We start from the raw sequence: 15,437 nt of genomic DNA, 5'->3' as shown, positions 1-15,437 counted from the left end.
ACTCTAGTCTGCGAGTCCGTGAAAAGAGAAGTCTGGGCGTCTATGTGAGGAGGACATGAAAAATGCTTTTCTCCCATCGGAGACTCGCGGCCCCGTGATCTCATGAATATGTTAGCAAGCCATTGTGCAATAGTCAGTGAGTGAGCTATGCTACCAAGCCACCAAGCTTTGCTAGGATACGGCCTCTCCGTCTGACTTTCCAACATTCAAGAGGTCCAAACCTCCACCGGAGGTCCAAAACAATGGTAGCTCCCTTGCCCTGCGTGGACTCTTGGGGCACGTGTAGGCACTAAACCAAGGGTAGCCGTTTGCAATTGAGGACATGGATGTTACGATCAGATCATTTGACTGCTTTATGGAGAAAAATCCAAAACGGCGAGTATCCAGATTGTGTTGATTTCACACCTCTTCAACGATCTTGGGATAGCCAGCTCCGTAGCTCGACACATTAGCATAAAGAGAACACGGATTCTGACAATTCACTCAACCAAGTCAGGCAGTTTGAGTCAAAAGGTAAGTAAACGTAGGCTATGCAACATGGAAAGCCAGATAGGCTAATGACTAGCATACTTGACTAGTTGTTTGCCAGCTGTCACCTAACTACCAAGCTATACATCTATTCCACTAATGTCAACCCGATAAGTGCCTTTTTAGCTACGTTAGCTTAATGCCCGTTCACCACCAGAGACATTGCTTGCAAGCTAACGTTAGTGCTAGCATTGTAGTAAAGCAGAATGTTTATCGGTATTGCTTTTAGCTTTTGACAGCTATTGCTTGAAAGGAACATAATAGTTTGGTACGTATACGGGCGAATATGGACTACCCATGGATTTCGGAATGAAAATATGACGATGCTTATAATGCTGGCTAATAGTCAGGAGCAAGTGGTCCTAGTAAACAAACCATGTCGTAACCTCTGCACCCCCATATAAAAGATTTAGCTACAAGGTTAGGTGAAACAAAATGTCTTCCATTGTTACATTATCAGCACGCTTTCAAGTGGTGGTTACATTGCAGCTGGGCTGCGTTGGAATTCTGTAACTATTCTGTGAGAATAAATGTAGCAACAACGAATCGCGCGCTCTACACAATACATTATTCCAAAGTGTGTACCCTAGGCAAGCAGGTATTGTATGCGACTTGTTACCCATTATGTTGCCTTGTCACTTGCACTGCAAATACAGTGAACTACCTGTAATGGTCAAGCAAACACTATAGCCTACTCTTTCCTCGTCATGCAAACTTTATCGAGTAGGAAATTCCCGCCGAGGCTGACATGGTATCTACACTTTGTGTGTGAAATATGGATTAAAACACAGTTTGTAATTTTTTTGCAATTTCACGTATAGATTTTAACAAGCATGTTTCCCACCTAAGGCCTATTTGTCAACTGTGAGTCCTTTATGTTATTGTCAATTACAATATTCTGTCTGTCATTGGTTTAGGTGGCACTTACAGATGCTATTTTTTCTTTGACAGTTAAGTGATTAGTCTACTGATGGCTATGTTCTCAGATAAGACAGTTACATTTCATTCCTAGTATAACATTTGGTTTGGATCGATAAGTTTGTTGTAATCAGGTCCTTCCCAGGAGTTCAGTTTCTATCCAGGCTGACTGTGTATGTTTGTTTGAGCTGATGACCTCACCATCTGACCTGAGAAGGCACTGTGTAGATTGAGAACTCTTCTCCACTAAAAAAGTACCCCCTGGTCTCATGAGTAATTTATTGATAGGAGTGAATATGGGGAACACCACATTTCTGTATGGACCTTACTATATGCATGGGGACATTGTCAAGTCGAAGCAAGATAAGGCTTTCCCCATGATTGGATTGTCTTGAATTACATTTTTATGCTTTAGAGTTCATATTTCCACCTGTAGAACTAAGGACTCCAGCCCCCCAAAAATGACTAACAGCCCCTAGTGTTAATTGACTCGATTAGCATCCCCATTCACAAAAAGAGGTCCATTCAGAAATGTTTTAGAGTTTGGTGGGGAAAAACCAACTGGCCTGTGCAGATCCCTGACCTAAACACCATCAAACACATTTGGGATGAATTTTAACGCATTCTGTATGCCCAGTCTAATCAACCAACATCAGGGCCCAACCTTCCTTGAATGCTCTTGTGGCTGAATGGGCACACATTCCCACAGACACATTTCAAAATCTTGAGGACAGCCATCCCAGCAGAGTATAGCAGCTGTGTCCTAGCAATATAAACAATGGTAATATTTTATGTTGTTTCCTAAAACAAATTAAATACAATACCCCCCCCCCCCCCCCCAAAAAAAAAGTATTCACGTGAGGTCACCCTTACATTCTTCAAAATGCTGTTTTTGGCATCCTCTAAAATAAATGGTATACATATATTTAAAGACATAGAGGAGAACACACCATATTGTCCAATAATTTTAATGTGACCTTGGTTTTCAATGTAAGTGGTAAATATTCAGAGGTCACACCTCAATGCCTCACCAGAATTGTCAGAATCCTTTCAAACGTGTAAAAGACTACTTCTCTTCCTCTCATTTCCTCTCAGTAAAGTATGCGCTAATGTCAATAATGCACCTTCAGTGTACCCTAAATGTACCAACTTTGGTTGCTTTACGTATCCCTAATTGACACCTTTTAGGGCAGAGCAGATGAAGATGTTCTTTTCCCTGGGGTCCTTTAGCTAGCCTCAAGGAAGTGGTTTTAATTCAGTGGTAACAAAGTATTCAGGCTATGATTAATATGCAAATCTGTGTGACTTTGTTCAATGTGATGTGAGTCATAAAAGTCGGCAAGACTCTTTTCGACACGTTGTTCTGACTTTATTTAAAAGACATACAGCTGTGACGCAGTCTGCCGTGGTGATGTGTGCACTCAGACACGCACACACACACGTCTTTGGTGTTTGTCAAAGCATGTCTTTTAGTTTACAGCACAGTAGTATATGATAAAACACATCTTTTTCTCCCTAGGCTGAAAAGGATACCACTCAAGCTCACTGATTTGAAAAGTTTCTTTTGAGTGAGTGTGTTTTCATGTCTGTGTTTATGCAGTTGTGGCACACACCGACGAGAAGGATTAAGCAATCGGGTCCGTGTGGTATTTCAGGAAGAGAGAGCGAGAGGGCACTATCGGGCACTACGGAGAAGAGAGGAGGGAATAAAGGAGGAGGAGGGGGAGGAGAAACCGAGAGAAGACAAGACTGCCTAGAAAAGGGAGAACAGACTTGGGACGGAAGAGACGGCATGCAGGGAACCAGGATGCAGATATGAGGTGGCATGGCTAAGAGTGGACGACAGGGTATATCCTAGTGAAGGAAGAAGCAGGAACAGTGTGTTCTGTTCATTCCAGTGCTGGAACAGGCTGTGTCCCTTACAAGCTTACAGCAGGCTGGCGGATGGGATGGGGGGGGTGTGCTCTCTTAAAAGAGGTGTTTTCTTTTGTCAGCCCTAAACTCAGGTGTTCCCTGTATACCAGAAAGCTGTGTATATTTTCCAGTCATGTGCACTGTGGGACGGAAAAAAACGGGATTGGAATGATACGGATCTTATTATTATGCTGTCTTGATTTGAAGACATAAGTCTGCTAATGGTTTTTGGCCTTTGATGCTGTGATTTAGGCACATAGAGGATATATGAAAGGTTGTTTATTAGCAATGGAGGCACCTCTCCCTCTCTTTCTGCCTCTATAACTCCCTCCTCCTGCTTCGCATATGCACAAATGGACCCCTCCCCCCTTCCTTCCCTCCCAACTCCTTCTCTCTTCTCCTCAAGCTTGGAGAGTCTCACTCTGACCCAAATCTATGAGGAGTGAGAGAGGGAGAAAAACGAGGGAAGGGAGAAGGAAGCAAAGGGAGGGAGGGGTGAACATCTCTGATGTTGGTGGGTAATTAGCATGTCAGTTTGGGAAGCTAAGCATGAGATAAAAAGAACCATTTGAGGAGCTAGGAAGGGAGGACACATGGAGGAGTGTAGGAGGAGGGAGAGAGAGAAAGGAGAGAGAGAAAGGAGACAGAGTTAGAAAGAACATGAGGGGGTTGTTGACATAGATCCAGATACTGATAATGGCAGGGTTAGAAGCTGAAAACATGTTGTGTGTGTTTTATTTGTGTGTGTGTGTTTTATTTATTTGTGTGTGTGTTTGTTTATGCCAATGTTCAGCAACTAGAGCTGTATGCCTCCTTACATCTCTGTTCTCTTAAATTCCTTTTAAAATCAGCACACTAAATTTAGTTCCCGGAGCCCCTCCCCCTCCTTTGAGAGGTATCAGAGCTGCACCAGGCAGTGATAGGCTAAGGCTTTGGATGCACACACACACACACACACACACACACACACACACACAGACTACCATGTGTGGCTCAGAGCAGAGACTGCAGCGACTCCTTTGTGCTTTTTCAATGTGCAGGCTTTGATGATCGCAAAAAAATATTAATAACAAAATGAATAATGAGGAACCCTGTCTCTCCCCTCTCTCTCTATCTTACTACCTCTCTCTATCTCTCCCACTACCTCTCTTTATTTCTCCCCTCTTGTCTTTCTCACAGACTGCCTGTCAGGTTAAGGAGTGTAGGGGCCCTCTAATGACCCCCAGATTCCTCCGATGAACCCCCTCAACTCCATGAAACCTGCCCTGCCTCCCACTCCACACAGGTACGACCAACCTCGCCACCACCACTTCCTGGGGTTCTCCATTTGTCACATAGCTTAGATCGTTGTTACAAGGTGAACCATTGGGTGAATCTAGTTCAGATTTGACCCTCACCTCCACTGCAATTGGATGAGCTCTGGGATCTAGATATCTGATTGGCTACTACTGAAGTGGTGGTTTCCTGTTCCACAGATTCAACTTCTTGTGGTTAGTAAGGGGGAAGTGAAGGATAAGTTTTAAACCTTTACTGAAACCAGCCCTGCTCATTCTAACACTGTACTGCTCTCTCTCTCCCTCTCTCTCTCTCTCTCTCTCTCTCTCTCTGTCTCTCTGTCTCTCTCTCTGTGTCTCTCTCTCTGTCTCTCTGTCTCTGTGTGTGTGTGTGTTCCACATAATGACTCTGACATAAGAATAATAAAATGTCTGCCGTCTGTTTCTGTCTGCCACAGCGACGGTTCCTTCCTGTATGACCCTGTCTCCTGGCAACAAGGCACCAATCAACCCCCAGGATCCCTCTCCGTGGTAACCACAGTGTGGGGAGTGACCAATCCCTCACACAGCCAGGTAACAAAATGAGCAACGGCAGCTCACCCCCACCCCATCCCACCGCCTACTCTAGTCTTGTGCTTGCAACCAGCTATCTTTCATCCTCTCCCACTCCCCTTTACTCTTTATGTCCTTCCGTGTCGTGTGCCCTCACCCCCCTTTTTGTCCCCCCTTCATACTTCATCCTTTAATTTCCCCCCTCGCTTTCCTTTAATTGTTCCTACCTCCTTGTCCATGTCAACTATTCCTTATCTCCTTTCCCTTGAGTAACTCATTTACAACTTTCTAAGATAATCCTAGTTAGCCATCTCCTTTTAAGCCAGTCCTGTAAAGTTGTCCTATCGCATCATTTCCTCTCCCTTGTTCTCTTCCCTTCTGTAGGTGTTTGTCGGGTCCATGGGTCCCGGTGGGAACTCCGGAGGTCACATGATGCCCGGCGGCGGCCCTGGTATGAGTCCCGGCATGAGCTCCCAGTTCATGGGACAGCAGAGCTATGGAGATGCCGTCTCCAAGGGCTACGGACAACCCGGCCTGTATGGACGACCCAACGCTGCCTACAACCCAGCAGCAGGCTACGGCGGGAGGTACAGAGCTCTCCTCCTAATGCGTAGGACGCCACGTAGGAGTATGGAGTCACCTCCGCTTCCCAATAAGACTGTATTGATTCCGTTCTATTTTCAATGTTTTTAGTCATACTGTAGGTGTGTGTGTGTGTGTTTCATCCACACAGCTGACTGCGTCACCACTCTGCTTGGTGTTCAGTATGTCAGAGCAGCCTGCGCTGCATAAGCATGTCCAACCCACAGCTCTGACTCAGCCTAGGACTACTCACATACACGATTCTCCACAAACACACCATATCATTTGTATTATTTTTTTATTTTTTTTATAGTTATTCCACAAACAGTGGCGGCGGGGGCATGGGGGTTCGCCCCCCCTCAGACTTCACCCAAGCTGCGGCCGCTGCCGTGGCCGCTGCCGCTGCCACGGCAACCGCCACTGCCACGGCAACAGTCGCTGCGATTCAAGAGAAGCAAAATCAGGAACTGAACTACGGGCAGGTGAGATTCTCCGCCGACTTTAGGAAGGAGGCGTGCCCCTCCCTTCCCCCCCAAGACCATTTTTTACTCATAATAAAACCAAAAACGCTGCTTAATAATTCCACAGTTGAGCTCGCTCACTATCTCACATACCAGTCACTTCCATTCCATTTCTGGGCAGTGGTTTTTAACATGGGACTGGGGGAGGGGCAGAGAGGAGGGGGGGGGAGCTTACAGGGGGAATTGAATTCAAACCACCGCAGACTCCAGAGACCTGGTTCTGATTAGCGAGAGAGAAAGACCAGCGTAACTCTGCCCTACAGCGGCAGTAGCAGGCTGTTTACACGGTACATTCGTTCTCTCAGGACAAACCGCGCTCTAAATCCTACAGGGATCTCTCCTTTGGCCTCCCTCCCTCCTTGCTCTCTGTCTGTCTGTCTCTCTCTCCCTCCCTCCGTCAACCCACCACTCCCTTCCTGTCTGTCTACTGCAACTGCCGTAACACTTGCGCCAAGGGTGTGTTTGTATCAGCTATCAACTTTTAAAAAATGTATTGTTGGAACCTCTTGCTCTTGGCGTCTAAACCCCCCCCCTTCCCCTCTTCACCCCCCCTCTCTAGATGGGTGGAGCTTCCTCCTACAGTAACCAGTTCCTGTCCCACCCAGGCCCCCGTGGGCCCTCGGGGATGGCCGCCAGCGGCATGGTGGCCTCCCGGCCCGGGCCCCCTACCTCCATGGGGGGCATCTACCCCACCCACCCCAGCCAGGCTCCGAGGATGCCCCAGCACGGGGGCTACCCGGGAGGACCGCAGGGCCTCAAACGACCCTACAACTCCGAGGTCAGACACTAACCAACATCCCAAAAAACAAAACAAGCTGACAAACCCCATAACTGCATCGGCATCTGCTTAACTCGTCACAAAACCCCCTTCATTCCCTCTCAGGGCTTCCCAGTGCAGCAGTACAGTTCCGGGGGGATGTCGCCATACCCGAACCAGCCGCTGCAGTACCCTCAGGGGCCCCCCCAGCGCTCGGCCCCCTCCCCCTCCTACACCAGCCACCGCATGCCACTCATGAACCAGTATGCCACAGGACAGCCCGGCCCGGCCCAGTACCCTCCAGGACATGGTCCGGCCAATCCAGCCCAGTACTTCAAGGTCAGCAGCCTTGGCTTCACTCATCATGACCCGAGCTCGAAAGCTTTGCGTGCATTAATCCCTCACTCATAATCATTCAGAAATAGTTTTTTTTTTTTATACACGGTTTAAACGATCCCGGCACACAATGATTAGTTGACCCGGGGATACCTTAGCGGCTAGAGGAGAAGGAGATGGAAGGATTGCGATAGATGGCTCCAAATGTAACCCCCCCCTTAAATCTCCCTTTTAACCTAATCAATTGGATTTCATAACAGATGATCGCATCAGTACCTGTTTAATCAGTACCTGTTTTCACCCGTGTGCCTCACAGACGGAGCCCTTCAACGGCCAGGGTAGTCTGCCCCCTGGTGGCGTGGGCGGGTACAACGCCTTCACGCAGGCCGCCGTCAACGGGGTAAGCCCAGTGTGCCTACCCCCATGTCTTAAGTCTTGTTTACGCCATCAGCTGTTTCTACTGATCTGTTGTCGTGCTTACAATTCTTGTGCCGCATGCTGATAGGCCACTGTGCGGGAATTGTGAAATATCTGTGTTCTGATTGGTCATACGCATTGGTATGGGTCCAAAAGTTAAGCTTTCGTCAAACCTGCTTTACGGAGAGGTAAAACCTGCCCCGTGGCCATTTTGAAAATGTTCAAAGTCAAACTCTTTCGTACGGAGGGATTGCATTGAAAGGTCACGCACAACCCTTAGAAAATACGCAGTTAGTGTAAACAAGGCATTGGATCGCCTGCAGGACTAACTTTGGAACCCTGTGTTTACATTTACATTTAGTCATTTAGCAGACGCTCTTATCCAGAGCGACTTACAGTAAGTACAGGGACATTCCCCCCCGAGGCAAGTAGGGTGAAGTGCCTTGCCCAAGGACACAACGTCATTTGACATGGCCGGGAATCAAACTGGCAACCTTCAGATTATTCCCTAACCGCTCAGCCACCTGACTCCTGTGTTTGTGTGCGTTCCAGCCCGGTAGTCGTGGGCTGATGTCGGGGTACCCCAGCTCTCCTCTGGGAGGGAACCCCACCCCTCCCATGACACCGGGCAGCTCCATGCCCCCTTACTTGTCACCTGGACAGGACACCAAGCCATCATACCTTCCACCAGACACCAAGCCCAACATCAACACTCAGCAGCCCCCTACAGGTAAGACCCGGTACTGCAGCACTCCAAATACTTAGTTATTCCGATATATCCCTTGGTGGGATGAACTTCTGGGACCGTTAGGGCAATTACCGTCTACTCTCCTCCCTCTAGGTAACCCTAGCGATGACCTGCGTCTGACCTTCCCGGTGCGCGACGGCGTCGTGTTGGAGCCGTTCCGACTGGAGCACAACCTGGCCGTCAGTAACCACGCCTTCCAGCTCCGAGACTCCGTCTACAAGACACTCATGATGAGGTCAGAGGCCATGTCACCGCGATCAAACCAGGGGAAAGTTTTTACAACGTCGCCCATCTGTCCTCATAACTTGGAAAATGTTCTACAGTTCTCCAGTCCTATAATAACCTGACAAACGACGCCGCTGTCTTGCTCTGTTATTTCACTGACCGGCATGTCATTGTGTGTGTGTGTGTTTGTCTCTCCCTGCAGACCGGATCTGGAGTTACAGTTCAAGTGTTACCACCACGAGGACAGACAGATGAACACTAACTGGCCTGCCTCTGTACAGGTCAGTGTGCACACCACACTCCAGAGTTGACATTTCTTTAGCCCACGATGTACCTCTCCTCCGCCTTAACTGCCATCACCCCCACCCCCCCCCCCCCCCCCCCCCCCCCCCATCAGGTGAGCGTGAACGCCACGCCCCTCTCCATCGAGAGAGGCGACAACAAGACATCCCACAAGCCCCTGTACCTCAAGCAGGTGTGTCAGCCCGGACGGAACACCATCCAGATCACCGTCACGGCCTGCTGCTGTGTAAGTACCAACAACACGCGCCTGCCGTGCGTTGCCTGCTTGCGCGCGTGTGTGTGCGCGCCTAGATTTACTCTCTCTCTCTCTCTCTCTCTCTGTCCCCAGTCCCATCTCTTCGTGCTGCAGCTTGTCCATCGGCCGTCCGTCAGGTCCGTTCTACAGGGTCTGATGAAAAAGAGGCTGCTCCCTGCCGAACACTGCATCACAAAGAGTGAGTGACGCCCCCACGCGAGTGGGGAAGTCGTCAGAACATCATGACATCATCATCAACTATTGCAAACAAGTATCAAGGTCTCCACTGTTGATTGAGCTCCCTTCTCTCTCCCTCTTTCTCCCTCTCTCACCGTCTTGCTCTTGTTCCACACCCCGTCTCTCTCTCAGTCAAGAGGAACTTCAGCAGCGGGACCATCCCAGGCACCCCGGGGCTGAACGGAGAGGACGGAGTTGAGCAGACGGCCATCAAAGTGTCCCTGAAGTGTCCCATCACGTTCAGGCGCATCCAGCTGCCCGCCAGGGGACATGACTGCAGACACATACAGGTGAGAGCCACGACGCACTGAGTATATAGGCGACAGACACGCACACATGCTTTTTAGTATTTGTACTAAATTGTCTTAAAATCCCTTCTCTCTTTCTCCCCGTCTCGCTTCCTAATTCTTTCTCCGTAATTCTCTCTCTCTCTTTCTCTGTATCTCTCTCTAATTCTCTCTCTTCACCTCTTTCTTGCTTTCTCTGCCTTTCTGTCTGTGGCTACAGTGTTTCGACCTGGAATCTTATCTGCAGTTGAACTGTGAGAGAGGGACCTGGAGATGCCCTGTTTGCAAGTATGAAAACAAACATTTCTGTAGGATCTTGGGCTCCTGTCCAATGCTCCCGTGCGTGTGGTCTAATGGCGTGCTTGTTTGTCTCCTTTTCTCTCTCACAGCAAGACGGCTTTGTTAGAGGGACTAGAAGTGGACCAATACATGCTTGGGATTCTCATCTACATTCAGAAGTTAGTATGTTTGTCTGCTCGTGTTTGCAATTGTGTTCGCTTGTGTTTCATGTGGTAGTTGTATAGCAACTGTCTCATTCTATCCTCCCTCTCTCTCTCTCTGTCTCTCTCGCTCGCTCGCTGTCTCTCGCTGTCTCTCCCTCCAGTTCTGACTATGAGGAGATCACCATAGATCCGGTGTGTGGCTGGAGGCCGGTGCCGGTCAAACCGGACCTGCACATCAAGGAGGAATCCGACGGGCCTGTGCTGAAGCGCTGCCGCACCGTCAGCCCCAGTCACATGGTCCTGCCCAACGTCATGGAGATGATCGCAGCCCTGGGCCCCGCCTCCTCGCCATACCAGAACCTAACACCTGGGGGCAGAAACACACCGGACTACAACAGTCAAGGTGGGGGGGTGGGGGGCTTACATCATCCACTACTGATTTGTATGGCGAATCATTTCTTGTTTGTTTTGTCCTTGTGCTAACCAGGTGGAGTTTTAAAAATTAATCTCAGCATTGTATTAGACAGTCAAAATATGTATTTGATTAGTTCTAGAGTACACAGTCCTTCCTAAGCTGTCGGCAACAGAGTACTTAAGAGCAGCGGTGTCGTATAGTTATGTCCATATCCCGTGCTCTGACCTTTTATAGTGGGCATTACCAGTGTACACCAGCACGTCAGGTACACTAGAGAGGATGGCATTGACTGTATTGACGTTGTATGTCCTGTCATGACAGGCGGACCTGGATACTCCAACCAGCCAGGCTTCTCTGACTTCCCCAACACTCCTGGAACCCCCACGCTGGGAGAATTCTCCTCCGGACTCCAACCCCCCATCTCCTACCAGCCTGACCAGGTTAGTGGAGACACACACACACACACACGTGAACAAGCTGCACAAACCACAAGTTCATTGGTCCTCGCATGGTCGCCGCACGATTTCTAGCCACGGCCACCTCCATTTCCACACAGTATGTCTCACCGCCATGTTTAGGCGTCGGGGGGATCATTTGAGTTATATGCAGACAGTTCAGGGCATGGACTGCTTAACGGTTGACTGGAAGATGATTGGCTGCCAACGTTTGAATGAGCTGAGGCTAAAGTACCTGTCCCTCCTGACGGCCATGTTATCAGATAACAAACAAACTTTTTACTTTTCAATGAGGTCACGTAATCATTAACGGCTGGATGGCAACTGTAATGAACTGCATTACACGTTGCATTTGGCATGGCTTACACTCTTATTTGAATCTTGTTACACACAATGGAGTTGGTGTAAAATATGAATAATTATACAACTTGTATACGATACTTGTTATTCTAACCTGGATTGGGTACTGTTTATGAGTTGGAGGACAGATGGCAGTTGATGCTCTATAGAGCTCAAAGTGAGATTTAAATATGTCTGTCATGAGTAGAGGTTAATATACCAAAACATCCTCCTCTAATCTAAATGTTATTACACATACCTGCAGCTATCAACTGCTGGGAGTGTCCCAGTCTAATATGATTGAATTACCCTTGTCGTGTGTGTACACATGAGTGGTACATATGTGCACGTGTGTCTTTATAGACTGTCGAGTCCTTCTGGCATGTGTATGAGGTGAAGAGCCTTTTGACTGAACCTGGAGGAGACAGCATTCGAACACCCACCACGTCGACACACACACAAACACACACCTGTCGTACGCAGCTGCTCGTCTGTCCCAAGAAGAGCTTTCACGCAGAGCCCAGAGTGACCTCTCCCCCTCTTCTCTGTCACACACAAACTCGCTTCTGGCGCGATGCCAGGCAGTGCTACAATAGCACTAGAGCAGTAGCTTGGGGGTGTTAAGAGGTGTCTCAAGCTTGCATTGCCGGGGATATGACACATGGTCACCCCTCGTACTCTCCTCCTTCCCTGCCATTTGCTTTTTATCTCCCACTCCCATTCAGATGCCTCACCCCGGCCGAATAGAGCCCTCTCACAACGCTCTCCAGAGTCTCGGGGGGGCTGGCAGTCCCATGCACCAGCGGAACTCCTCTACCCAGAATCCTCGGCTGCAGGCGGAGGGCTCCTTTGGCCTCGGGGGACCAGGAGGGCCCGGAGGGGAGGGGCCCGACCACACGCTCGACGTGAGTCCCGACCCGCCATCTCCCCGCCGGGGGAGTTTGATTAAATCACAATGGCCGAGCCGCTCAAGTCTGTAGAGTTTATCATTTGCTGTTGAACCTCACTCCTCCTGTCAAAATTGTTCTCTCACTGGGGCTCATTTTGACAGTGCCCAAAATGCTGAGATGTGATTGAAATAGTACGGTAAACTAGGTCATTTTAATAAGATCTCCAATGTTACACAATGCACTGTCATATGCTGTAGGCACAGAGCCCTGTATTATATCTGGACTCCTGTGGGTGGTCTTATACTAACCCCCCACCCTCCCTCTCTTATTGGGGATGAGGGGAAACCGGGTGCAGGGGAGGAACGTCCACAGATTCTGCTATGACAACCGTAAGAAAAACCTTAACTGAAGAGACTCCAAATTTAGTTAGTCAGGCATGTGGAAATGAAGGCATGTTGAAATCTCAACCATAACTTTCCAAGAAGAGCTTATATATATTGCCTTTTCATTCCATATTTGTGTACAACAAACTACATGTCTTTCTCCTTACACTCTTTTTCTTGACCCATAACTCTATACACTACCCCCCCCCCCCTTGACAATGTAGATCAATTTGAGAGGCTTTATTGGCATGAAAAGTGTCACATGTTCACCTTCCAAAGCATTAACGTGTAACAGTCAACCCCCCTCTCTCCCTCTCTCCTCAGCTTCTCCCTGAGCTGACTAACCCGGACGAACTGTTATCCTATCTGGGCCCGCCGGACCTCCCTAACAACAGCAATGACGACCTGCTCTCTCTGTTCGAGAACAACTAAGACCTATGGACACACCTCTCCTATCCCCCCCCCCCCCCTTTTCTCCAAAATGGTCTGCTCCGCGAGATACACTGAGACAGCCGGGACTCTCCAAAGAAGATACAGTTGGCCCAATACACTATGAACCAAGAGAGGGAGGTTGGACCCCCCTCTTTGTCTGTGTCGTTGTATTATGTGTCCCTTTTTAAAAGCATCTCATGGAGAATCCGCACTGAAGAGGCGCACTGTTCGAATGGGAACAGTGCTCCTCCGAAGATATAAAGTGGTGTTACTGTGTTTCTAAGGCAAAAGGATTTTCCTTTTTTTTAATGATTTCGCGAAAAGAAAAAGACGAAAAAAAAAAAGTTTTATGTTAACTACTACGTATTTATAATGCCGCGGAGAACGCCTAAAAAGGTTTTTCGTCTTTTAAGCTTATTTATAAATGAGAAGTTGACCTTTGTCACATGTGAAGTAACACAAAGCCAGCAAACATGTATAAAGGATCATGGTCTGCCGGTCCTTACCAGAGACAGCTGTGAAAGGTGATCAGTCCAGATCGTAAACGGAGAACCCAACATGGTCGGTGAACAGTGCACTGAGAGGATGAAAGACTGTCACACGGCAAACAGAAAAAGGGCCCAGTGTGTGGCTCCGGGCTGGTGGTCTGTAGACGTACACATGTAGACGTATGCATGTAGACGTACACATGCAGACGTACGCATGTATACGTACACATGTAGACGTACACACGAGCGATTCTGAATCCCAGCCACGCTCTCTGTCCTCCTGTAGCCACTGTTTAGCATCTGTGGTACTGTGCTTCTCTCATATTCACCCTCCTCGTTTTAACTTGACGGTCAGAGATCAGCGGGAACCCTCCACATACTACTGAGACAGAGACACATTCTCTGTTTCACACACAAACATAAAACACAACACAGGCTCACTGTGAAGTGGAACTAAATTTGAAAAAGAAAAAATGGGTGGAAATAGGTGAGCAGACCCCCCCCCCCCCCCCCAACTATTTATTTTATTCCAAGGACATGTTCCAACACTGTGACATTACTTGTTGAGTAGAGTGCCCATTCTCCCTCTTAGTGTCTTTGCTGAGAAAAAGTGAGTGAATTTACCTGTGCTGTCAGAAGTTGTTGGTCTCACTTGCCATATGAATATGTTTGTGTTACATTTGTACATTGTTTGTATGATAAGCATTAAAGGGATAGTTCACCCAAATTAAACAATTCATTTATGTGTTGTATTGTCTTGAAAGCATTCAAAAGTCAATATAACCATTGCCTTCTATACTCCTGATCTTTGAAGTATGCTTTCAAGGTAATTTAATGATGATGTAATTTTTTTAATGTGGTTGAACTATTTCTTTATTAGCACAACAATTTTATGTACAGTCTGCAAATGTTTTCATTCGAGAACGTGTGTGTATCATATTCAGAAGCATTGTCATATTATTGTTATTAGCAGAGTAAGTGGGTACAGATATTTAGTTGAGGTGTGTATGTCTGTTCTAGGCAATGTTAACTTGCAGAGTTTTGTGGAAAATGTGTCATTTTCATGCAAGCACAATACGATTGTGCATATAGGGGCACACAAGACTCAACTCTAGTTGATGGTATTTATATGCTTCTGATAGAATACCCACTGATTTAATTTCAATTTGAATTTATTCGGCTTGTATACCATTTTCTATTTGAGCATACCACAACAGTTGAACGAGATATCTGCAAAGCAAGTTTTCCTTTTCTATTCCAGCATTGTCACTTGTGAATGCAATCATGGCATTTGGAATTGTCTTAGATATCCTACCGAACAAAATAGCTGAAATCAATGTTCTTTTTTTAAAGATGATGTAAAATATTTCCATTATGTTTTATAAATAAAAGTGTCAGTTCTGACCGCATTTCTTTTACTGCATTTGTTCTGCATGGCAAGTGTGAGGACAGCGAACACCTTGACGTCATTCTATGTTCAGCAGAACCCAGGCGCTATTCAGCAACCCGATACAATCGATTCACCCGCAACATTACAGGCGTGGCTCCCCAACATGCTGACAAACTGTACACGCATTCACCGGCTTTGTAGGGTCAGACGGTATTTAGAATAGCTCACGATAGAAAATTATAACTGGTAATGCTTGTTTTATTTTAACAATGCATCTACCGTTAAAAAAGAACTCCCATTCACGCGCCCTCGCGCTTTATATTTGGATTGTATACTCCAATTACAATTTCCTGATAAAATTATTAGAA

The 15,437-nt window shown here is 47.5% G+C and overlaps 1 protein-coding gene across 4 annotated transcripts; it reads left to right on the top strand.

The window, feature by feature from the left end:
• The first annotated feature begins 61 nt into the window (after positions 1 to 61).
• Positions 62 to 15,083, top strand: zmiz2 (zinc finger, MIZ-type containing 2). Of its 4 annotated transcripts, XM_067258622.1 has the most exons (21): positions 62 to 513; positions 4,540 to 4,645; positions 5,093 to 5,207; positions 5,571 to 5,773; positions 6,082 to 6,250; positions 6,849 to 7,067; positions 7,173 to 7,385; positions 7,699 to 7,782; positions 8,352 to 8,529; positions 8,641 to 8,782; positions 8,975 to 9,053; positions 9,170 to 9,301; positions 9,404 to 9,509; positions 9,680 to 9,837; positions 10,055 to 10,122; positions 10,224 to 10,292; positions 10,439 to 10,680; positions 11,014 to 11,132; positions 12,212 to 12,391; positions 12,732 to 12,765; positions 13,084 to 13,220. In XM_067258622.1, the coding sequence occupies exons 2-21, from the start codon at positions 4,596 to 4,598 to the stop codon at positions 13,092 to 13,094; spliced, it is 2,571 nt and encodes an 856-aa protein (XP_067114723.1). In that variant the 5' UTR covers positions 62 to 513; positions 4,540 to 4,595; the 3' UTR covers positions 13,095 to 13,220. The 4 variants fall into 4 exon arrangements, with proteins under 4 accessions (XP_067114723.1, XP_067114718.1, XP_067114720.1 ...); XM_067258617.1 differs by lacking the exon at positions 12,732 to 12,765 and having other exon boundaries at positions 63 to 513; positions 13,084 to 15,083; XM_067258619.1 differs by lacking the exons at positions 62 to 513; positions 12,732 to 12,765 and adding an exon at positions 3,205 to 3,293 and having other exon boundaries at positions 13,084 to 15,083.
• Positions 15,084 to 15,437: the final 354 nt, after the last annotated feature.

The sequence above is a fragment of the Osmerus mordax genome, chromosome 20 (assembly GCF_038355195.1).
Source record: "Osmerus mordax isolate fOsmMor3 chromosome 20, fOsmMor3.pri, whole genome shotgun sequence".
Lineage (NCBI taxonomy): Eukaryota > Metazoa > Chordata > Actinopteri > Osmeriformes > Osmeridae > Osmerus > Osmerus mordax.
The sequence above is the reverse complement of the archived record's forward strand: the minus strand, read 5'-3'. Positions and strand labels throughout refer to the sequence as shown.

What these genes read in the sequence shown, in the direction of transcription:
- zmiz2 (XM_067258617.1), top strand. Translation starts at nt 4,596, where the DNA reads ATGAACCCCCTCAACTCCATGAAACCTGCCCTGCCTCCCACTCCACAC. An exon ending in TCTCCTACCAGCCTGACCAG is followed by an intron (nt 11,133 to 12,211) that starts GTTAGTGGAGAC and finishes ACTCCCATTCAG; the next exon opens with ATGCCTCACCCCGGCCGAAT. An exon ending in GGCCCGACCACACGCTCGAC is followed by an intron (nt 12,392 to 13,083) that starts GTGAGTCCCGAC and finishes CTCTCTCCTCAG; the next exon opens with CTTCTCCCTGAGCTGACTAA.